At 40.3% G+C, this 24555-nt stretch overlaps 1 protein-coding gene across 1 annotated transcript in view; it reads right to left on the reverse strand.

Moving 5' to 3' along the window:
- atm (ATM serine/threonine kinase) overlaps window positions 1-24555 on the reverse strand; it is a 110184-nt gene that overhangs the window by 56965 nt on the left and 28664 nt on the right. The window contains exons 14-26 of the mRNA XM_078402472.1: window positions 23414-23539; window positions 22742-22867; window positions 21578-21670; window positions 16164-16332; window positions 15259-15458; window positions 9745-9827; window positions 9202-9348; window positions 7322-7397; window positions 6184-6314; window positions 4854-4974; window positions 2696-2866; window positions 1798-1967; window positions 617-869 (exon numbers count right to left, since the gene is read on the reverse strand). Of these exons, the coding sequence (XP_078258598.1) occupies window positions 617-869; window positions 1798-1967; window positions 2696-2866; window positions 4854-4974; window positions 6184-6314; window positions 7322-7397; window positions 9202-9348; window positions 9745-9827; window positions 15259-15458; window positions 16164-16332; window positions 21578-21670; window positions 22742-22867; window positions 23414-23539 (1866 nt within the window). The remainder of the gene's footprint in view (window positions 1-616; window positions 870-1797; window positions 1968-2695; window positions 2867-4853; window positions 4975-6183; window positions 6315-7321; window positions 7398-9201; window positions 9349-9744; window positions 9828-15258; window positions 15459-16163; window positions 16333-21577; window positions 21671-22741; window positions 22868-23413; window positions 23540-24555) is intronic.

Consider the following 24555-nt stretch of genomic DNA (forward strand, 5'->3'; position numbering starts at 1 on the left):
CTACATCCCATATTTTGTGTCTATCTATGATTACTTCAAGATTACTTTTATCAGCGAGGCTATAAAGAAAGGGAAAATATGTTGCATCACAATTCCTTAAACAACCGCAACCAACCTCTTGATGCCCATTGGGGATCATTTTATCAACAGCTATCTTGCTGTTGGAGGCTGCCTCTCTTAACTCACTTCTGGGATTCAGCTCTTTGGTCCAGCTCCAGGCATCATATCGGGCACAAACGTTGTGCCCGATCCTGTGCTGTACTGAATTACGATACAACTGTTAATGACATCTTCCACCATTTTTAGAGAAGATTGGGTGATAATTAGCCAGATTCGATGTGCTCTGCTCTTTATGGAGTGGATGTACCTTGACTCTCTTCCGCATTGTTTGATTAGTACCATTGCTGTACCTGTACTGGCAGGGGTTTGGCTAGAGATGCAGATAGCTCTGGAGCATGCTTTCATATAAAGCGTGAAATAAACTAATCGTGACAATAAACTAAACTAATCCCTGGTTATATGATTTTTCTCCATGGTAGCATAATGACTCACCTGAGGGCTCTAGTACATGTAAAATAACTCAAAAACTGTACAACAAAATGGCGGTATATCTCACCTGCTTCCCCAGGCAATCATCTTCTTTCAGCATGTCATACACCTTGGATGCATTTTCTCTCCGTTGTGCAAAAACATTATCAGATCCATTATTTTCTTGATATGCAAAGTAAGGCAGAATATTAACCATTATCTTTGGAAGGCAATCAACAAGCAATTCTTTCCACTGTCTGTTAATGTGAGCAGCAATTGATTTCACTTCCTCCATGTTCCCAGTAACCATCAGGTGGGGGATAAGTACTTTGTAATAGGACCTAAAACAGAAACAAAAAAAGTTAATAAAGAGAATCAAATACAACCGTTGTTCCAAATCAGTAGCTATCAAGATAATAATTTAATAATTTAAATTATTCTGAATCACAATATGATCAGAGTATATTTATTTAGTACTTAGTTTGGAACTGAATTTGTGCTGAAAAGTGAAACATATTCATTGAGAAATATTTTAAATTCTTAGTTCATGCTGTTATTCTCACAGAAGGCACAGTACAGTTACACAGATGGAAAAACAGACGAATGCAGTATCAAACTCAGACTACTCTTTTACTTCAATCTCTCTCAGCTGCAAGATCTGAAGTGCACTTCCCATAGCAGCACGGTGTGGTGAGGAGGGAAAAGATTTAATAGGAACCCGAGGGGCAACTTTTCTTTTACATAAAAAGGAGGCAGGTATATTAAACAAGCTGAAGGAGGAGGTAGTTAAGGCAGGTACTATCACAACAGTTAAAAAAAAAAAAATGTGGACAGGTACATGGATAGGATAGGTTTACAGGGATATCAGCAGGCAGGTGGGACATGTTGGTCGCTATGGGCAAGTTGGGCCGAAGAACCCGTTTCTACTCTGTAAGACTCTAGCAGCAATATTAACGTTTCCACAACCTTTTTCAACAGTTCTGTAAGTCAGACAGTCAAATTCAGAGCTTGTCCAGAGATGCCCCTAACTAATTGCATAAAAGGCCCTTGGTCTGGGCACATAAGGCCAAGCAAACATATATGTCTGCTGAACGTGAGAAAAATAGTTGGTCTATTTTTCTTAGTGCCAATAAACTTATTACTGTGGACTTTGAACACATTTACTTTCACTTAACATAGCACTGTTAAAGATCAGTAAACCTGTTTAGATATATTGCAGAAACACAGGACCACTACGGTATTCTTTGTTGTGACTTACACACCATTTACCTGTAAAATTCTTCTAGATTAGAGCAGTTCAATATGATGTAAGGGAATGTAGGCAATTTGTAGTCAGGATCAGTCACTGCCAGCCATTCATGGATCAGATAATCTATATGAGAAACCATGAAGCTCTCCAAACTATTGTAAGTCAAACACTTTGATGTAGACTCAAGAATCTAAGCAAAAGTAAACAGATATATGTATAACTCAAAACAATATGGCTTTATAAAATCCTGAACAATAAAAAATATTCTGCATTTGTTATTGACTGCTGGATGGGAAAAATTGGTCACCACAGATTAATTATGCAATTTCAAAAATATTTTCTGCATCACAAAAATACAAAATATTTGGTGATATTAGATTTTATGTTAATATTTTTCCTTTCTGTTCCAGCAGGTCTTCCCAACATCGATACTCCATTTGCGTGACCGGAGTTAGAGGCGTTGGGAAATTTAAATGTAAAGATTTTAGACTTGAGATACAGCACAGCAAAAGGCCCTTCGGCTCACCATGTCTGTGTCGAACAGTGATCACCACCGTACACTAACATTACCCCATGCACTACGAACAATTTACAATTTTACAGAAGTCAATTAATCTAAAAACCTGTATATCTTTGGGATGTGGGAGGAAACCGGAGCATCCGGAGAAAACCCATGCTGTCACAGGGAGAATGTACAAACTGCAGTCAGGATCGAACCCAGGTCTCCGGCACTGTAAGACAGCAGCTCTACTGCTGCGCCACTGTGCCACACCAGAGATTTCTGCACAGAGAATGTTAATCGTTGACATACGTGCATTTGATATGTTATTCTTATACACAAAAAGAAAACAGAATGAGGAAGTAAACCGTGCCACTTGAACATCTATTATAAAGATAACTATTTCATTTCATAGTTACCTTTTTAACAAGCATAGGGTCTAGCTTGTTCTCCTTTAATGATTGGCATATAGCAAATAAAGCCTGCTTTTCACATATGGGGCTGCTGCACATGATCAATGAAAGCACTATAAGCAACGTAGCTCCTCTGTTGCATTTCTCATCCTGGAGTTCTTCTGGGGATGTACAATTCTGAAGAAACAAGGAGAATATATTTTATAAAGCCATGCACAGACTAGGCATCTTCGATTTGCATTGCCACATTAATGCAGAATAATCTCTTACATTGGTTTTGAGAGGCACCAGAAAGAAGCTGATCACAGGGAGAATGGAAGCAATATTAGATGGGATGACCAAAAGTAACGATGCAGAGCTCAGCATTAAGAGGACAGATAAGGGTGGAGATGTAGGTAGGAAGTACTGGAGACAGAAGAATGGGAAGTTTGGTCAGGGACTCTGAAGATTAGAAATAAGGAATAATATGAATTATTCTGATAATATTAACGATAGACACAAAATACTGGAGTAAATCAGCGGGTCCGGCAACATCTCTGGAGATAATGGATTGGTAACGTTTTGGGTCGGGGCCCGTCTTCAGATTGATCGTAGGAGAGAGGAACTGGATGCAAGAAAATAAAAGGGTCTTTTCTTGCTACCAGTTCCTCTTCTCTTTAATCAGACTGAAGAAGGGTCCCAACCCGAAACATCACCTATCCATTTTCTCCAGAGATGCTTCCTGACCCATTGAGTTTCTCCAGCATTTTGCGTCTATCTTTGGTATAAACAAGCATCTGCAGTTCATTTTTATTAATGATAATATTAATGTTTGGGAGAGAATTGAATATAATTGTCAATTACAAAATAATGCTCTGGGAAAGACATAACGTGCTGCAATAACTTGGCAGAGTAATGCAGTGAATAAGGCAGTATCTCTGAGACCTTTCTTCAGGCTCTGGGTTTGGTTTGTCCTCTGTGTTCTTCATAAACATTAATTGCCATAAAGGATTCATTTTGAAGTCACGATTTGGTGTTTCATGGATTCCTAATATTCCAGACAGTACTGTAATATGTAACATTATTTGACCATTTAGTGTCACAGACTGCCATCTATGGTTGCACATTGGGAATGAACTTCAAGTAAAGTTAGCTCCAGTGTAATTGGAGCAATCTTTCTCTATTGAGTGATGCAATTATTATAGTATTAATATATTTTTGTGAGCTTCCCGGTTACATATGGCAGGAATGAATAATGGAATAGTTAATATTTCAGTGCCTTGCTGTGTCTCTGCAAGATTATAAAATAGTTATATAGAGAAGGATCTTTTAAAATGTAGAATTCTTAATGAAATTTTAAAGCTATGATTTCAAAATGATCCCAATCCATTTTCTCTTCCTTTACTTCTTATGGAGCTCTGCAATAATGACATTAAAACAGGAGCAATGATTAAAGTTCAAATGATGAAAGAGTTTGGTAGGAAAAAGAGTATCATATACTTAACTCTAGTTTTACCTGTTGTGCTGCTACAAGAATTTAATTGTTCTGTTTCAAGACACATGACAATAAAACACTCTTGACTGTTGATTGGTTGAGGTTAATGGACCTTCTTCACGGTGACAGTCATTCAGATCAGCGAATTTATTGGAGTCAAGAATTTATGATTTCTCTGATCTGTAAGTTTCAGTTAATGATCCAGTAAACATTGTCCGGAGAGATGCAAATATTTACAGCGAGGCACCAAAGATAGAAAAAAACAATCCAGGTGCACAAATCTATCCAATTACGGCATTGCAAACACAGTGAGCATTAAGAGAATGGTAGCAAGGAAAACAGAAAGAAAAAAAAAACAGGAATCACAATCAGAAAATTAACTTACTGAAAATGAATCAATCCTAATTAACCCATCATAATATTGATGCAAGAATTTCACTCGGAGGTAAAAAGAAACGATTGAGTGCATTACTTTACATTCTGTGTCAGTTTAATCACTTAACATGATATGGGACATTAGGGTTAGGGGAGCTGGCAAACATCAGGGAACAATGGAGAATAAAGGAACATGGAAAAAGGTGATGACCTTCCCTAAACTGGATGATCTCTTTTTAGAATTTCATTAAGATGTACCTGAACTGAGGAACAATAAATGCACAAGAATTGAAAATAAAATGAAAGAAAAGTTACCTGACATCTCATTCCTGATTGCACTTTCATATACACATTTTCAAAGGCTTTTTGCTGCAGTTTCACGGGAAGGGCTTTCAACTTTACAGACGTATCCTGTACCCGAGTCTCCTGGAAAAGACTGGAGAGAAGAAACTGTTCAACATAAGTGACCACATTTTAAAAAGAAGTCACATAGTTCCCTTTGTTAAAAGTCCCAGACTGAAAGAAATACAGTAACTGGAATAGAGATTACACTCTCACATAATTGTCTGTGTAAAATTTGAGGAGGCTCAACTGCTCAAGCTGTATTGGATGCATTGGGGGGGGAAGGTGAGCCATGGGAGAAGAAACCCAGCTATATAAGCTTGGGTAATGGGCGGATAGAGGGGAAGGGAATGTGAAGGGTAGAGGCTGGTAGGTGATAGTCAGAGCAAGGAAAGGGAGGGATGGTAGGGAGGGTCGTAAGTTGAGGTAGTAAGGGGGGATGGATGGAAAAAGTGAATAAAGATGCTGGATGGATTGATGAAAGTGGGAAAGTGTGTTTCCAACTATCACCTACAAGAATACTCCCCCTTTCCCAACCTGCTTCCCTCTGTCCATCATTCCCCACCCTACCCCTTTCATCTCCCTCAACACACCACATTCCACCTATCACTTTCCGAAGGGAGAGGGTGAGAGAAGGAGATGAGAAAGAGAGGAAGGAAGGAAGAAAGAAGAGAGGAAAGGAGAGAAAATGGGGTGTCTCCCTCCTAACCGTATTCCCCTGCTGTAGGTTCGAGAAAGACATTTCGAGGAGTTCAAGGAGCTATTTGGACAAACCTAAAATCACCAGTGCCATCGTGTGGTCAAGACTGGGCTGCTGGGAAGAAGCCTTAGACAGCCATTGCCTCTACTGAGGCCAAGGCCGAATGCTTGGGACAAGCCTGAAATGCCTCGTCCTGTCCACGGACATTGAGGAACGCGCCCACAAGCAGAGGTAGACTGAGCCGCCAGGATAAGCCAGAGTCCGCCAGAGCCTCCTCTCATGGCACGGGTGAACTGCAGGGGGAAGCCTGAGACCAGGAGCGAGCTGCCCGGACAAGCCCGAGATCGCCACTGGCGCACTCCTGGTCTCGGAGAGAGGTTTATGGAGGAGCTACAAGCTTGCAGTCTTCATAGTTGACAATAGACAAGAAGTTAATTCAAATTGAATTTTGTAAGCCTTGTTTTCTCCAAGGTACAAAATGAATTGATATACATCATCATCTTAATTTCTCAGAAATCTTTTCGGCTCTGGCATTACTCATGTGTGCAACTGATATAATCTTTTACAGCTCAGGGTTATTGCATTTGAAAACTGAAAAATTACCTGTTTATAGACATAGCAGTGAGCATGCGAACTTGGTGATGACTGTCTGTTAGGAACTCTGTGTAGGCTTCAGAGACGGGCAATTCTTCATCTCGGATGGAAAGCACAGTCCACTTGGAGTGAGGATCTTTCTGAAAAGACATAAAAAACAAAACATTATCAAAAAACATCAGTTGCACTAACAAAAGTGAAACATTTAACATGAACATAATATAAGCTGTAATATTCCATTTGCATCTTGAAGATATTAATGCAGGTTTTATTCACAATCAGGACTCAAGAGTATTTTATTGTCTTATATCCCGAACCAGAAAAATGAAATTATTGCATATTATCCTGTGTACTATCTGATACCAGGATCTCAAGAAAAAGGTTACAGGGTGACTACAGTTTAAGCATTGTGTAAAAAAATTAGTAATTTATGAAGATCCAATAATTTTTCAGCAAGTACTGAAAACAATTAAAAATAAAGTCAGAGGTCAGTGTTTAATCTAATGCTTCAGGTTGAAGACTTTCCGTCAAAATAAAACTGATCACAACTCTCTCATTTTTGTAATTCTCTCTCTCTCACACGGTGAAAACATCTGATAATATGATGGAATTGGTTAAAAATTTAAAGATAGTGCTATTACATTGCAATTAGGTCATGTTCACAAGCAGAAGATGCCATTATTTGCTGTTACATAAAACATGGTCCCACATGTTGAGAATTGGCTTTTTTGTTCTGTAGTGTTTTAAAAAATATTTTATTATAGTTCCTGGAGTTTGTAGAATGAGCCATTTCTGTGATACAAACAATTTTAAGGGGTAAGGTGAGGTTGGCAGGATAGATGCTAAGAGGCTATTTATTCTTTAGTTACTTATGTTCTAATTATCAGGAGTGTAAGGGGACCTTTTGTATATGGTTAAAACAGTTAACTGTTCAAACCAATGATAAATTTTAATCAAAGAAAGACACAAAATGCTGTGGGTCAGGCAGCATCTCAAGAGAACAGGGATAAGTGACTTTTCGGGTCAGGACCCTTCTTCAGACTGATGATCTTTTGAATTAATAAATTTAAATTAATAAAATAGATAAATATTGAACATTTTGATAATTTGTTATGTGAATATAAACATACACAAGTAATTGATTTACCTCAAGTAGGGCTTTCATGCATCTCACCAGAGCAGTTCTCACTTGCACATTACATTTTCCTTCTTTGCTTAGATGCCTATTATAAATGAGAACAAGAAGTTATAGAACATCTCCAGCATGTCTCAACAACCAATAATATCTCAATTGATTCTGTACTTTGTCTACTTTCACATCCAAACCACATATTTTTTAACCACCCCCCTCCCACGAATACCTTGAATGTGACCAATGAATGTCATTCATAGGACAATGAGTTGAGGAATTCCACTTCTTCACACGATTCTGAATGAAGATCTTTTTCCTGATATTAATGTGAAATGGATAACCCTTTCCTCATCACGAGTGTGCTCTCTACTTCTAGAACTACCAATAAAAAAAACAGCACTTCCCCACAATGATACAAACTCTCATTCTTCTGTTCCTTGAGGATGGGCCAATCTTGGCTGAGTAGCACACACAACATTGGTACAGTAACATAGAAAATAAATGTACTAGACTAGAATTCAGTTCTAGACTAACAGTTCAGACGCACAAGCAGTCCGAAGAAGGGTCCCCAGCTAAAATATCGCCTATCCATGCTCTCCAGAGATGCTGCCTGACCTGCTGAATAATCCAGCACTGTGGGTCTTTTTTTGTAAACCAGCATCTGCAGTTCCTTGTGTCTAGACAAGTTTGAGGCAGGTACTATTGCAATGTTTAAGAAACATTTAGACAGGTACATGGATAGGATAGGTTTAGAGGGACCTGGAACAAATGCAGTTAGGGGTGGTGTGGAAGAATTATTTTTGGCAAATCAAGAGTTAAAACTTGGTACTCGCTTGTGACTTCTCCATAGTGCTTGCTTGTAAATTCCTGAGCACACTTATCTGCAGCTGCAGATAAGCGCCCCCTGTATATTAAAAAACTAATGAACTAAAGGCAATAGCAGGATAAAGGTTATCATGCAACACAACACCGTATGGTCGGAAACCGGAGATAGCAGGTATGTTGTTCCACTTACAAGTGATTTTTATGGATAATCACAAGAAGACTGGTCTTTTGGCTGATTGTTCGATTTAAAAGAGATATCGTACTGGAACGAGAACTAGAGGCAGGAGATGGAGATCCCACATGGGATTATAATTATATGTTGGGCTGTTTTGATAAATGGTTAAAGGTGGCCAAAATACCTCAGGCTCCCAAAATAAATAGTAAGAATAAAGATGAGAACAAAAGTGAGGGCATGTATCCTCTAATTTATAATTTGATGCATGCACCTTATAATCTGATGCAAAGGATCAGAACGGAACAGCAACGGCAAGCTATGCTGCATTGTTGGCAGCTACAGGATAATCCCCTATTTGAAACATTGGTCCTTTTGTGCAGTTGACAGAAACTCCTGCTTCTTTGTTGCAACACCTCATCCGTATTAGTAAACTCTTACAGAAAGTTAATTGCATTGCCCTGTTCACCGAGATTCCTCAGCAGCAGTATGAGGAAGGCATGCAGCAATTCTTGCAACAGAGACAACAGATAAAGTATAGCGGCCTCATGTTAATTGGCCCAGAGGGAATAGCAGCGGAAATCTCCCTCTCTATTCTCCTGTTTAGCCCCCGGCAGGGGTATGTGTGTAACGCCAGGGACATGGTTCAGGCAGTGTTTCTTTAAGTAAATTCCCTGAAGGTGGGACTAATGTAGATGGGACATGTTGGTTGGTGTTGGCAAGTTGGCCTGATGGCCCTGTGTCTACGGTGCATGACTCTAATTGCTTGCCATTCCTTGCTTTACATGTGTCAATTGGTCAACTACATACCAAGAAAAAAAAAAGTAGACACTTTGGCTTCAACAGAAAGAATAACTTGCAAAGGTCTGATGAAGAGAGTGGAAGTAATTATACATACCAAAATGCTCCAATTGCTTTTAGCAAAATTCCTTGAATATTAGCCATTTCATCAGCATCAACGCCATGTACCGACAGTAATGGAAGAATGTGTGTCAGGATCACTGAACAAACCTCTTGATCACATCGATACACAGAACACAAGTCCCTGGACAGTACAGAAGCCACAATTACAAAATGCCATATTTTGTTCAAAGTTCCGATATTCATTTATTCTTTTACAAAGTCAAAAAATAGTACAATTAAAATTCACATTCTAGGAATATTAGATGTAAAAAAAATGGAGCGCCTGAGAAAAAACGCCTCTACCACATGGCAATTCTAGTTATCTACTTAGGAGACATTTGCAACATTCCATTTTTCCCCCTTCATTTTGCTGAGGTACAACACTGGGTAATGCAATGTCTTGAATTCCAGTCACCTTTTGTGAGCATCAGCTGGTGTTTTGCACAGAGCCTCATTGGCAGAATGATAGTTTAAAATTTTGGAAGCAAGCGCTCAAATTCCCGAGTTGAAGGTTTATGGGGACAAAATTACTACTTACAAGAGTGGTTTTAGAAGTACGACAAAATCACTTGAAGGTAGACTGCCTTCTTCTGATGGGAGCTCTTTTAAGAGGATTAAGTACTGTAAGATCAGACATAAACAAGATAAGTCAGCAAAATCGCATGCATTTATTAATGAGCAGATTCAGTTATAGACTGACCACATGATGTACTTCTAAACAAGAAGCATCACCAGAAAGGGATATTGTCAGTGTGCTGCAGTGAACTGGAAAATTATAACTTGATTTTTTACATATCCCAACATCCAATTTACAACCATCGAGTCACACAGCATGGAAACAGGTCCTTCGGCCCAAATTGCCCATGGTGACCAAGATAGCCCGTCTGCACTATTCCCACATGCATAGTTTGGCCCATATTTCTCTAAACCACTTTAACAAATCCTGCAAACTCCTGTCGTAATCCCATTTCACATACCTTGGTCTTCCAAATTGGAGGTGGATGAAAGATAAATAACAGTGGCGGCGCCTAACGGCAGCGGCTGACTAGCAGTCTGTCCGTCTTTTTTTTGTTGTGTGTCGGTGTTGGGATGGTTTTTATATATATTTTTTGGTTGTGTATGTGTGGGAGGGGGTGGTGGTGTGGGTGGGTGTGGGGGGGGGGGGGGGAACTTTTCTCTTCCTCACGGCGCGGGGTGCGGCTCGGCTGCGGGGCCTAACATCGCCCGCTGCGGCTCGGCCGCTGGACTTTACATCCCGGTGTGGCTTGGCCGCTGGACTTTACATCACCCGGTGCGGCTTGGCCGCTGGACTTTACATCCCGGTGCGGCTTGGCCGCTGGACTTAACAGTGCCCGGTGCAGCTCGACTGCGGGGCTTAACATCGCCCGGTGCAGCTCGGCTGCGGGGCTTAACATCGCCCGGTGCAGCTCGACTGCGGGACTTTTCATCGCTGGTGCGGCTCGACTGCGGACTTGACATCGCCCGGTGCGGCTCGACCACGGGACTTAGCTGCGCAAGGCTTGGTCGCGGGCCTTTCATCGCCCGGTTCGGCCGCGGGACGTTTCAGCGCCCGGTGCGGGGACTGTGCGGGTCGGTCGGGGACGAGCTGTCTGTCCGTGGGCGTGGGGAAGAGAGTGGAAGTTTTGTTGCCTCCATCACAGTGAGGGGGTGTTTGGAGTCACTGTGATGGACGTTTGTGTTGGGGTTATGTGTCTTGTGTTCTTTTTTTTTCTATGACTGCTATGTAGTTTCATTCGGTACTTCGGTACCGAACGACAAATAAAGCTCTGTTATACTGTTATAGCAAGGAAAAAGGCCCTTTGGCCCAACTCGTCCATTCCAACCAAGATGCTCCTTCTAAGCTTGTCCCATTTGTTGTGTTTGACCAATATCGCTCTAAACCTTTCCTATCCATGAACTTGACCAAGTGTCTTTCAAAATATTCAAACGTTTGTGTGTTAAAGTTCTGGAGTTGTTGGAAGAAGATCACGTGCCCTCAATATATGGAGCCACCAAAGGTTCATGTACTTATTGGAGTGGGAAAGGGAGAACCAGCAGGTTGGAGCCAAGTTCAAACTGACCCTTTTCATCATCAGTACAAATGGTCTGACCTTTAAAACATATGCATAACTGAGAAATCCCAATGACAGTAAAATGCTATTTGCGAGGGCATCCTGAATCCTTCTATGTTAGGATTAGAATCATCATTCATTTCTTGACAAGTTACAAATTATATCACTGCTGCCAATATTTATTTACCCCATTGTAAATTTAAAAACGTGGCTTGTCTTTTTTATTTTCAGGACAAATTAGATTACTGCCCATACTTTACATCTACATAATGTGTAGGAAAAAAACTGCAGATGCTGGTTCAAATCGAAGGTAGACACAAAATGATAGAGTAACTTAGCGGGTCAGGCAGCATCTCAGGAGAGAAGGAATGGGTCTCGACCCAAAACGTCCCCGATTCGTTCTCTCCCGAGATGCTGCCTGACCCGCTGAGTTACTCCAGCATTTTGTGTCTACCTTACATCTACATAACATCACTTATACATGAACACTTCCCCGTATGATCATTTGATAATTATCTTGAGGAATAAACATATGTAATTTTCATTCCACCAAGGTCAGTGAAGTAATAATCTACAGTGCCTGTTCACTCTCCTGATTGCGACTAAGCTTAATCAAAAATGGTAGGATTATTAGTTTACTACTATACTCGCAAGATAGGCTCTCACAGTCTACATTGCGATAAAGCAAATAGAATACACCTTCATTCTTTGCTGCTAATATACAATGTGTAATATGCATTATACATTTAGCTCCAAGGCTCAAGCAATATTCCTTAAAAAACATCACAACATTTACGAGCAGAGAAGAATTTCCCCATATAAAGAGAGCTCAACGCATTTCATCACAGATAATGGTACTCATCGACAAAAGATTAAAAGGGATGTTTGATTATATTGCAGAAGCCTGAGGAATGTTACTTGTAGGGCACTGCACAACGTTTGTTTTAGTCTAGTTTTAATTTAGTTTAGAGATACAGCGTGGAAACAAGCATTTCTGCCCACTAAGTCAGCGCCGCCCTACTCTCACCCGTAGTCCAGTTCTATCCTATACACTGGGGACAATTTCCAGAAGCCAAATAACCTAAAAAACCTGCATGTCTTTGGAATGTGGGAGGGAACTGGAGCAGTTAGATAGAGCTTTGGGGGCTAGTGGAATCAAGGGATATGGGGAGTAGTTGGGCACAGGTTACTGATTGTGGATGATCAGCCATGATCACAATGAATGGCGGTGTTGGCTCGAAGGGCCGAATGGCCTCCTCCTGCACCTATTTTCTATGTTTCTATGACCCGCTGAATTACTCCAGCACTCTGTGAAATGTCACGTCAGCCGGCCGAAAACCACACGGTCACGAGGAGAACGCACAAACTCCGTACAGACACCACCAGTAGTCAGGATCAAACCCAAGGCTCTACCGCTCTGGATGGGCCTTTAGAGAACGAGTACTCAATGCTTACACTGCACATCGCTGAAGGTAAATCAAACTTAGCATCACATGTCAGGAAATAAACTCCCTGCAGTAGAAGCCACACAATGGCAGACCTTTAAATCAAATGCAATACATGCCCCACTATCCCTTCATATCACAGGGTAAGCTGGTAATGTTTTATTTAACAAAGCAAAATCTGTTGCATCAGTCGACGTCCCAGATTATGATGATTATGATTATGGAACCATGCTAGTTTATTTTGCTATATGTCAGATAGGATTAATTTAAAAATATTTATCAATTAATAGAAAATGATTGGGAGTGGGTTGGATGAGGTCCAAATTCCCAATAAGACAACATTTTCCAGAGGGAGCAATCATTTGTATAATTCATTTGATTTTAATGGACGATGGAGATAATGAAGCATTTAGGTTAATATCTCTAAAGAGAGTCTGTGCAAAATAAATGTTTGTGCATCTCTGCATAATAGACAATAGACAATAGGTGCAATGAGTAGATCATTCAGCCCTTCGAGCCAGCACTGCCATTCACTGTGATCATAGCTGATCATCCACAATCGGTACCCCGTTCCTCCCTTCTCCCCATATCCCTTGACTCCGCTATCTTTAAGAGCTCTATTTAACTCTTTCTTGAAAGCATCCAATCGACCTCCACTGCCTTCTGAGGCAGAGAATTCCACAGATTCACAACTCTCAGGGTAAAAAAGATTTTCCTCATCTCCGTTCTAAATGGCCTACCCCTTATTCTTAAACTGTGGCCTCGGGTTCTGCACTCCCCCAACATCAGGAACATGTTTCCTGCCTCTAGCATGTCCAATCCCTTAATAATCTTATATGTTTCAATAAGATCCCCTATCATCCTTCTAAATTCCAGAGTATACAAGCCCAGTCATCCATTCTTTCAACATACGAGTCCAGCCATTCCATGAATTAACCTAGTGAACCTATGCTGCACTCCCTCAATAGCAAGAATGTCCTTCCTCAAATTTGGAGACCAAAACTGCACACAATACTCCAGGTATGGTTTCACCAGGACCCTATACAACTGCAGAAGGACCTCTTTGCTCCTATACTCAACTCCTCTTGTTATGAAGGCCAACGTGCCATTAGCTTTCTTCACTGCCTGCTGTACATGCATGCTTTCTTTCAGTGACTGATGTACAAGGCCACCCAGATCTCGTTGTACTTCCCCTTTCCCTAACTTGACACCATTCAGATAATAATCTGCCTTCCTGTTCTTGCCATCAAAGTGGATAACCTCACATTTATCCACATTAAACTGCATCTGCCATGCATCTGCCCACTCACCCAACCAGTCCAAGTCACCCTGCATCCTCATAGCATCCTTCTTCAAAGTTCACACTGCCACCCTGCTTTATGTCATCTGCAAATTTGCTAATGTTATTTTTAATCCCTTCATCTAAATCATTTAAATAATTTATATTGTAAACAGCTGCAGTCCTAGCACCGATCCTTGCGATATCCCACTAGTCACTGCCTGCCATTCTGAAAGGGACCCGTTAATCCCTACTCTTTGTTTCCTGTCTGCCAAACAATTTTCTATCCATGTCAGTACCCTACCCCCAATACCATGTGCTCTAATTTTGCCCACTAATCTCCTAAGTGGGACCTTATCAAAGGCATTCTGAAAATCCAGGTACACTACATCCACTGGCTCTCCCTTGTCCATTTTACTTGTTACATCCTCAAAAAATTCCAGAAGATTAGTCAACCATGAATTCCCCTTTGTAAATCCATGCTGACTCGGACCAATCCTGTTACTACATTCCAAACGTGCCGCTATTTCATAGATTATAATTGACTCCAGCATCTTCCCCACCACTGAAGTCAGGCTAACTGGGCTAACAATTCCCTGTTTTCTCTCCCTCCTTTTTAAAAAAGTGGGATAACATTAGCTACCCTTCAATCCTCAGGAACTGATCCTGAATCTATAGAACATCAGAAAATGATCATCAATGTGTCCACGATTTCTAGAGCCACCTCCTTAAGTACCCTGGGATGCAGACCATCAGGCCCTGGGGATCTAGCCAATAGCATTTCCTGCCAAAAGTGAATTTCCTTCAGTTTCTCCGTCACCCTAGGTCCTCTGGCCATGAGTACATTTGGGAGATTGTTTGTGTCTTTCTTAGTGAAGACAGATCCAAATACCTGATGAACTCGTCTGCCATTTCCTTGTTCCCCATAATAAATTCACCTGTTTCTGTCTTCAAGGGACCCACATTTGTCTTAACTAACTTTTTCCTCTTCACATACCTAAAGAAGCTTTTATATCCTCCTTTATATTCTTGGCTAGCTTACCTTCGTACCTCATCTTTTCTCCCCGTATTGCCTTTTTAGTTATCTTCTGTTGCTCTTTAAAAGTTTCCCAATCCTCTGGCTTCCCGCTCATCTTTGCTATGTTATACTTCTTCTCTTTTATTTTTATACTGTCCTTGACATCCCTTGTCAGCCACGGTCGCCTCTTACTCCCCTAAGAAGTACAAAACCAAATATATTTTCGAGCTTCACCCACCATATGCAAGTGGGGAGGTTTTGAAATGTTGTGGTTGATGTCCTCAATTAATGACAGTAGCTTTCTTCTAATGTCAGTACACCTGAATGAAAGTGCATGTATCTGTCCTGCTGCTGTGCAGCAACAGAGGAATCGGAGAATGTCGAGGAGGAGAAAATCATGCTTTGACAAATTGTCTTCAGATAAAATGCTCTTTGCTCCTGAAAGAGAGTTGAAAGTGAAAACGATGAAAGTGCAACATAATGTTTCTTCATAAATTATTTAAGAAAATAGCAAAGCGGTAAAATTAATCCGTTAACATAATCAATGTAACTTTGTCTCTATTCTGTAACAATAGAAAGCTATTTTATATCGAAGAGTTTCTTTCCCTTAAAAGTGTATTCGCGTCTCAACTAGCTTTCTATCGTTAAACCGTTACATTGGTACAATACCATCCATGTGAAGCATCATTTTCTCTTATTTTAGAATTGTAGTAATAAAGATTCCGTGTATATTATTTCTTTATAAATTGTCAAACTTCTGGATCAAACAAATCCTTGGTGCTAAAGAGTTCCAGTCACTCTTTCTCACCTCACCCATGTGACTGCTACTTTTGAATCTATAAAGAAGATTAGTGTAACATAAAAAGCATAATTTCTGAGACAAATATCTCCACAAATCCTCAGAATGTCCACATTTATGTATCACCATCTCCAATCCTTTGCTGGAGAGCGAAGGGCCTATTCCTTCGCTGTACTTTTCTATGTTCTATGTAGCCAAGCTCTTTCTTGACCACGGATGCTGAAATTACTTAAATACCTGTAGTCAAGATTAAGTGTATAAGCACAACGTGCAACTTTATAGATTTTTGTAAAATGAGCCAATGTAGAGCTAATATTTAACTTCTAATCTTATAAACGTCTTACCTGTTCCAACCGATGAGTCATTGTTTTCATTATAATCACCTCCTTCAGGGACTTTGTCATTTTTATCATCAAAGAGGTCTCCGGATCCATGTCCCGATGTTTCCATTAAATCATCTTGAAAATCGTCCTTTGCCTCAAAAGCATCGCGTGTTTTTCCAGTGGGAATTGCCTATAGTAGATACACCAGTGTTTACACTGAAAGTTATGGATTAGTGGAGAAAATATAATTACCACGTTCAATAACTTTCTGTGCTAACTGTTAATTATGCCAAACACTGTGGGAAGATGTGGGGAACTTGTAAAACTTTGGACTTTAGAAATATAGCGTGGAAACAGTCCCTTCGACCCATTGGGACCACGCCGACCAGCGATCCCCATATACTTAGCACTATCCTACATACTAGAGGCAATATTACAATTATGCCAAAGCCAATTAACATACAAACCTTTGGAGTGTGGGAGAAAACCAGACAACCCGGAGAAAACCCACATGGTCATAAGGGAGAATGTACAAATTGGATGCTCTTTTCTCAAGATTATGTAATAAATATTGCAGTGTGGCATAGACTGCCTTTTTATATCCATGATTGCATACAGTACAGAAAGATTATGCATAACCTGACGTTTTCACATCCCTGTTTGCTGTGGTACATCCTGCAAAGGCTGCGAAAAATATAAAATCTCTTTCCACCTTACTTGACTAAGGTAATTCACACAGCTACAAAACATAACTGTTAACCACTGGCCCAGGCAGTTTACAGGGACACCTACAAAAACAACACTGTTGTGTTGAAGCATCTTTATATGCAACATAACCTGATTCTTCTTCAGGAGGTTATAGACCTATTAATGTTGTTCCATGGTTTACAATTGTTTTTTGAGGATCATATGTATATGGAAGTATCACTGCCAACAGTATTATTTTATTTTGGTGCTCCATTCAACAGCTTTGTGATCAGTTGTAAAATATAATCTAAAGAATACATATTCTTATACTAAACTAATCATTGAATTTGATTACATAATGAATAACCCATGCAATTTTCACCCAGAAATAGGACGTTATCCAGGACAAACAAAGCTTTCTGCAGCCCACAACAAATATTATTAATGCAATTATTTAACTGAGCTTAGACAAAAATATAACAAGAGTCAATTCAGCTTCTCACAAGCCAGTGGTTGAAGCTGAGAAAAGAGATTTTGGAAGAGGTGTAAAAAAAGTCAGAAGCAAGAAACTTTGATCACAGCTCTCAAAACATTTCAGAGTCCAGGGATCCAAAGCATACCATTGGATTAATTCCAACAAATAATAATGTTGGAATTAGTGCAGAAACAATCACATTGAAAGAATACAATTTCTCACAAGACAATGTTGCATAGACCAGAAAAAAAAAAAAAATCAAATTTTTGGTATAACACATTACTCATGACTTCTTCATTAAAGTTACTATTTTTACAGCCAATGCCAGAAGTTGGAGCAGGTAGTGTAGAGAAAGCAGGGACTCTACAGAAGGACTTGGACAGGTTGGGAGAGTGGGCAGAGAAGTGGCAGATGAAATGTAGTGTAGCAAAGTGTGGAGTCGTGCAATTTGGTAGTAGGAATAAAGGCGTAGACTATTTTCTAAATGAGGAGAGAATCCAGAAATCAGAGGTGCAAAGGGACTTGGGCGTGCTGGTGCAGGATTACCAAAAACGTGTGAGCAATTTTGGGCACCATATCTGAGGAAGGATGTGCTGGTTCTGGAGAGGGTCCAGAGGAGGTTTACAAGAATGATCACGTATGATGAGCGTTAACCAACTCATTCCTGGGAGTCCTCATTGAAATGTACAGAATAGTGAAAGGCTTGGTTAGAGTGGATGTAGAGAGGATGTTTCCACTAATGGGAGAGTCTAGGACTAGAGGTCATAAGATTAGAGGTCATAAGAATTAAAGGAGGTTCTTTTAGGAAGGAGATGAGGAGGAATTGCTTTGGTCAGAGGGTGGTGATTCTGTGGAATGTTTTGCCACAGAAGGGTGTGGAGGCCAAGTCAGTGGTTATATTTAAGACAGAGATAGACAGTTGGATTCTTGTGTCAGAGGCTCTGGTGAGAAGGTAGGAGAATGGGATGGAGGGAGAGATAGATCAGCCATGATTGAAAGGCTGTGCAGACTTGATGGGCCAAATGCCCTAATTCTGCTTCTGTCACTTATGATCTTATGAAGTTACCTGCAGTAACCAAGTAATTCCCTTCTAATGACTGGAAGAGGAGAAAATAGTTCATACATGTTTATATGTCTCTCCACATCTACCATTTAAGACTCGAGGTTGGTCTCTAACTTGGAGAAGGTTAAATTACCTTAGTGTCTCTTTGTGTAAGAATTTGAAGCTTTAGGAAGTCAAAAGAATTCTAATTCTTTGCTTCAAATTTCTCATATAACTGATCATATGTATGTTTTGACTTTTGTTGAAGTATAGCTAGCATGGACTTGATAGGTTGAAGGTAGACACACAATCCTGGAATAACTCAGCGGATCATGCAGCATCTCGGGAGAGAAGGAATGGGTGACGTTTCGGGTCAAGACCCTTCTTCAGACTGATGTCAGGGGAGGGGGCGGGAAAAAGATAGGATGTAGTCGGAGACAGGAGAACTAGGAAGGGGGAGGGATAGAGAGGGACAGCAGGGGTTATCTGAAGTTAGAGAAGTCAATATTCACACCGCTGGGGTGTAAACTAACCAAGCGAAATATGAGGGCTGTTCCTCCAATTTGCGTTGGCCCTCACTCTGACAATGACAATATGTGCAGGAGTAGGCCATTCGGCCCTTCGAGCCAGCACCACCATTCAACGTGATCATGGCTGATCATTCTCAATCAGTACCCCGTTCCTGCCTTCTCCCCATACCCCCTGACTCTGCTATCCTTAAGAGCTCTATCTAGCTCTCTCGAATGCATTCAGAGAACTGGCCTCCACTGTCTTCTGAGGCAGAGAATTCCACAGATTTACAACTCTCTGACTGAATTTTTTTTTCTCATCTCCGTTCTAAATGGCCTACCCCTTATTCTTAAACTGTGGCCCCTGGTTCAGGACTCCCCCAACATTGGGAACATGTTTCCTGCCTCTAATGTGTCCAACCCCTTAATAATCTTATATGTTTCGATAAGATCCCCTCTCATCCTTCTAAATTCCAGTGTATACAAGCCTAGTCGCTCAAGTCTTTCAACATATGACAGTCCCGCCATTCCGGGAATTAACCTAGTAAACCTACGCTGCACGCCCTCAATAGCAAGAATATCCTTCCTCAAATTTGGAGACCAAAACTGCACACAGTACTCCAGGTGCGGTCTCACTAGGGCCCTGTACAACTGCAGAAGGACATATTTGCTCCTATACTCAACTCCTCTTGTTATGAAGGCCAACATTCCATTGGCTTTCTTCACTGCCTGCTGTACCTGCATGCTTCCTTTCTAGACCAGTTAGTCTGACATCAGTGGTGGGGAAGATGCTGGAGTCAATTATAAAAGACGAAATTGCTGAGCATTTGGATAGCAGTAACAGGATCATTCCGAGTCAGCATGGATTTACGAAGGGGAAATCATGCTTGACAAATCTACTGGAATTTTTTGAGGATGTAACTAGGAAAATTGACAGGGGAGAGTCAGTGGATGTGGTGTACCTCGACTTTCAGAAAGCCTTCGACAAGGTCCCACATAGGAGATTAGTGGGCAAAATTAGGGCACATGGTATTGGGGGTAGGGTACTGACATGGATAGAAAATTGGTTGACAGACAGAAAGCAAAGAGTGGGGATAAATGGGTCCCTTTCGGAATGGCAGGCAGTGACCAGTGGGGTACCGCAAGGTTCGGTGCTGGGACCCCAGCTATTTACGATATACATTAATGACTTAGACGAAGGGATTAAAAGTCCCATTAGCAAATTTGCAGATGATACTAAGCTGAGCGGTAGTGTGAATTGTGAGGAAGATGCAATAAGGCTGCAGGGTGACTTGGACAGGTTGTGTGAGTGGGCGGATACATGGCAGATGCAGTTTAATGTAGATAAGTGTGAGGTTATTCACTTTGGAAGTAAGAATAGAAAGGCAGATTATTATCTGAATGGTGTCAAGTTAGGAGGAGGGGGAGTTCAACGAGATCTGGGTGTCCTAGTGCATCAGTCAATGAAAGGAAGCATGCAGGTACAGCAGGCAGTGAAGAAAGCCAATGGAATGTTGGCCTTCATAACAAGAGGAGTTGAGTATAGGAGCAAAGAGGTCCTTCTACAGTTGTACCGGGCCCTGGTGAGACCGCACCTGGAGTACTGTGTGCAGTTTTGGTCTCCAAATTTGAGGAAGGATATTCTTGCTATGGAGGGCGTGCAGCGTAGGTTCACTAGGTTAATTCCCGGAATGGCGGGACTGTCGTATGTTGAAAGGCTGGAGCGATTGGGCTTGTATACACTGGAATTTAGAAGGATGAGGGGGGATCTTATTGAAACATATAAGATAATTAGGGGATTGGACACATTAGAGGCAGGAAACATGTTCCCAATGTTGGGGGAGTCCTGAACCAGGGGCCACAGTTTAAGAATAAGGGGTAGGCCATTTAGAACGGAGATGAGGAAGAACTTTTTCAGTCAGAGAGTGGTGAAGGTGTGGAATTCTCTGCCTCAGAAGGCAGCGGAGGCCAGTTCGTTGGATGCTTTCAAGAGAGAGCTGGATAGAGCTCTTAAGGATAGCGGAGTGAGGGGGTATGGGGAGAAGGCAGGAACGGGGTACTGATTGAGAGTGATCAGCCATGATCGCATTGAATGGCGGTGCTGGCTCGAAGGGCTGAATGGCCTACTCCTGCACCTATTGTCTATTGTCTATTGTCTATCTTCATATTCCCAATTTGTCAACCCCTTCCCCCCACTACTTAGTTTAAAGCCACACATTTAGTTTAAATGGAGGAGGCCCAGGACTGAAAGGTCAGATTGGGAATGGGAGGGGGAGTTGAAGCGCTGAGCTACCGGGAGATCAGGTTGGTTAAGACGGACTGAGCAGAGGTGTTCAGCGAAACGATCGCCGAGCCTGCGCTTGGTCTCGCCGATGTAGAGAAGTTGACACCAGGAACAGCGGATACAGTAGATGAGGTTGGTGCAGGTGAACTTCTGCCTCACCTGAAAAGACTGTTTGGATCCTTGGATAGAGGTTCATTTTGTGACATCAATTTCATTACATGCTTGATGGAATTTAAAATGAAATGTGTTCATAACAGAACATGTAAGGGATGAAAAGATACAACACAAATCCAAACACCAATGATACGTGAAATGCTACTTACATAATTGCATGGTTTGTAGTATTGAGAAGACAGAATTTAAATTCAGATTACACAATCAGCAATGCAGTTAAAAAAATTGTCTTTCAATCTTAAGAACTTGCAAATATTTTCATACCAGCCATCGACAAACTTCCACAAGGTCATTCATAAATCTTGCTGCGAATAGTTGAAGAAAGAGAACAGATGAGCGCTTCTTTGACCAGTGCTGCTAAAATGATTAAAGAAAGAGTTTATGTCACAGAGATAGAATTTTTCTGGCATATTTTTGAAATATTAAATTGGATAGTAATTTTATGAGATCAACTCCATAGACAAAATACATGTCAAATCTATCAATATTAACCGATTATAAAAGACTATAACATTAATATATAAATTCTCATCTTAAACAAGAAAATCCAATAAATAACAAGAGTTCCGACTCAAAATGTCACCTGTCCATTCCCTCCACAGATGCTGCCTGATACACTGAGTTTCTCCAGCACTTTTCAATAAAATAGCAATTGTAAATCAATAGTTGCGAGTTAACTGTAACAGCCTCATATCAATGAAAGATAGAAATAGATTTAAGAGAGCACCTTAATGTGCATTTCATAAATAACCCATGTCCTAAAAATTAATTACTTTAAAATGGATTGGCAAAAGGTAAAAATGATAATAGTGAACATCACAGTAAGACGCCAAATAACAGCAATAGAACTAATTAATCAGTAAATTTAGTGTCACTGGGGAAAGAACGGTATTAGGATTCCTCAATATCTTGCTTTTCTCTGAATATTGAAAAGACGTAAGCATACAGAACACATTAATGTTTCATGAGGGATGGTGTTTTTAATTTATTCTATGGAATCTTAAGGTGAGACTCAATCTATGGCCTCTGATTAGCGACTGAAACCCCAATTAAGGAAAATTAATGTCATTTTACAGACTATATATGATTGGGTGTACGTCTTCTTTCCCTCTGATATCATACTTCTGAACAGGTGCTTCCATAAGATTAGGTACAGTCCCAATTCTCCAACCTACTTTGTGGGCATTGGACTTTTTTTTTGGAACTCTTTTGCTACAATGCTAAGAACTATATTCACATATCTTTCTACTCTTTGTACTTGTACCATTTGGCATGATTCTATTCATGCATAATATTTTCTGATTTGGTTGGAGAGCATGCAAAAGCTTTTCATTGTACCTCATGTGACAATAATAAACTATAACCTAATTAGGCTGAATGTATTTGCATAATGCACTTGTAAACAACTGAATGTGTTAAACAGAATACCTTAGTGTGCGAGTGTAGACATTTTGTGCACACATTAATCAGTGTTTTCAGAGAGTTGAGCTTAACCTCTTCATAAAGATCATTTCTTGTTGTAGAAATGTGTTCACCAGCATTCTGCATAAAAGACTAAAAGATGAGAAAAATAAATTTGGTTTAGTTTAGAACTACAGCGTGGAAACAGGCGCTTCAGCCCACTGAGTACGCGCCGACAACCAATTCCTGCACACTAACACTATTCAACACAAATAAAATTTTGGACATCTAATTTCTCTGATCAGTGAGCCTTCAACTATCTCAATAGTGAACCTGAACATTCTTAATCTCAATGTGCGAAAGAGTCATTTCAAAAACCTGTCAAACATTTGAGGTACATGGGCACAAACAACTACTCATATTCATCCAGGTCAAACACAAACCAAAATCCTAGTGCTAACAGTATGCTCATTTCACTATGCCATAGCCAGCCCCATATTTTATCCTGATAGTCAACGTTGTTTTCTTACAAAAGGAGTAACAATAGAATGGGGTTCGTGAGCATTCCCCAATATTATTTTAAAGGGTTTGAATTAAATATTAAGCGAAGGAACATCATTGCTATTAACTTAGGTAATGGACCTTGAACACCAGTCAGCTTCCAAATCAATAAAGTAGAGTCAGAACTCAATTATGTACCTTTGCCTTCTGAAATAGCGCAGATGCACATGCATTATCCTCGTTGGTAACACCAATGTCACAATAACATCTGAGCACTCCAATGATAAGATCTGCACAGCGAACATAGCATTCTGGAGGAAGCATCTGAAAATAGTAAATGGTGTTCAGGTACCATCAGTTATACATTGCCTTTTATTTCAAACTAAAATGTCAAACTCTCACACGCTCCTGATGCGAGAGAATTACTGCGTGGAATGTGCAAGCTAATTCAGTCAGAAAACATTTTATAATGATTTATTTTTAATGCTGAAAACATTAAACAGGTCAATGCATTGTTGCCACAATTCACCCTCAAGCAACTGTATAAAAATCTGTCCAATGTTATCCTCCAAATATTATGTTATCCTTACCATAATTCTAAGCATTATGGTAGCGTTGAATAGTTTTCCGATGTGGCTGTAATTCAATCATGGTTTAAAAAGAGACAGTGATTGTATTTACATTTTCCAAATAGATTAAAAAAATAGACTATACGTTATAAAAACTGCAACTTATACAAAGTTTGTTTTCAGAATAATGGGTTTTAAATTTCTTGATGTCAGCAGAAAAATTAACAAATTCTTTGTTGCCTGGAAGTAAATCTCCATGTCAGGCCACATCTATATACTAAAACTCTCGTTTGTTACCTTGTTTGTGATCGAACTACAGCCAAAACGGTACACGATAGCGTGACAATTTTAGGCCCACCTTACTCACCGTTGTCGCTTTAATGGTAAAGCAAGTAGTTTTATTGAAATCGGTGTTATATTTTTTAAGTTATTCACATTTTAAAATTTAAATCTATCTCCTAGAGAGGGAGGGAGGGAGGATAAGGGGGGTTGAGGGGGGAAAGGGAAGTGGGAAGGGGAGGAGGAAAGTTTAAAAGGAGGGGAGGGGGGAGAAGGGAGAGGGGGTTGAGGAGACAGGGGATGGGGGGAGGACAGGGTGCTGCACCAATGCAGGAGAGGTTTGGGCACAACGAGTCCACTTTGTCTAGTACCATTTAAATAGTTTAAACAATAAGGAGATTAAAAAAAATTATTTAACAATTAACCATTTGGATTCATAATCTGAGCAAGATTTAAATATCCAACTCAGTAATCAGAAAAAAACTACATTTC

Source organism: Rhinoraja longicauda, chromosome 7, assembly GCF_053455715.1.
Source record: "Rhinoraja longicauda isolate Sanriku21f chromosome 7, sRhiLon1.1, whole genome shotgun sequence".
Taxonomy (NCBI): Eukaryota; Metazoa; Chordata; class Chondrichthyes; order Rajiformes; family Arhynchobatidae; genus Rhinoraja; species Rhinoraja longicauda.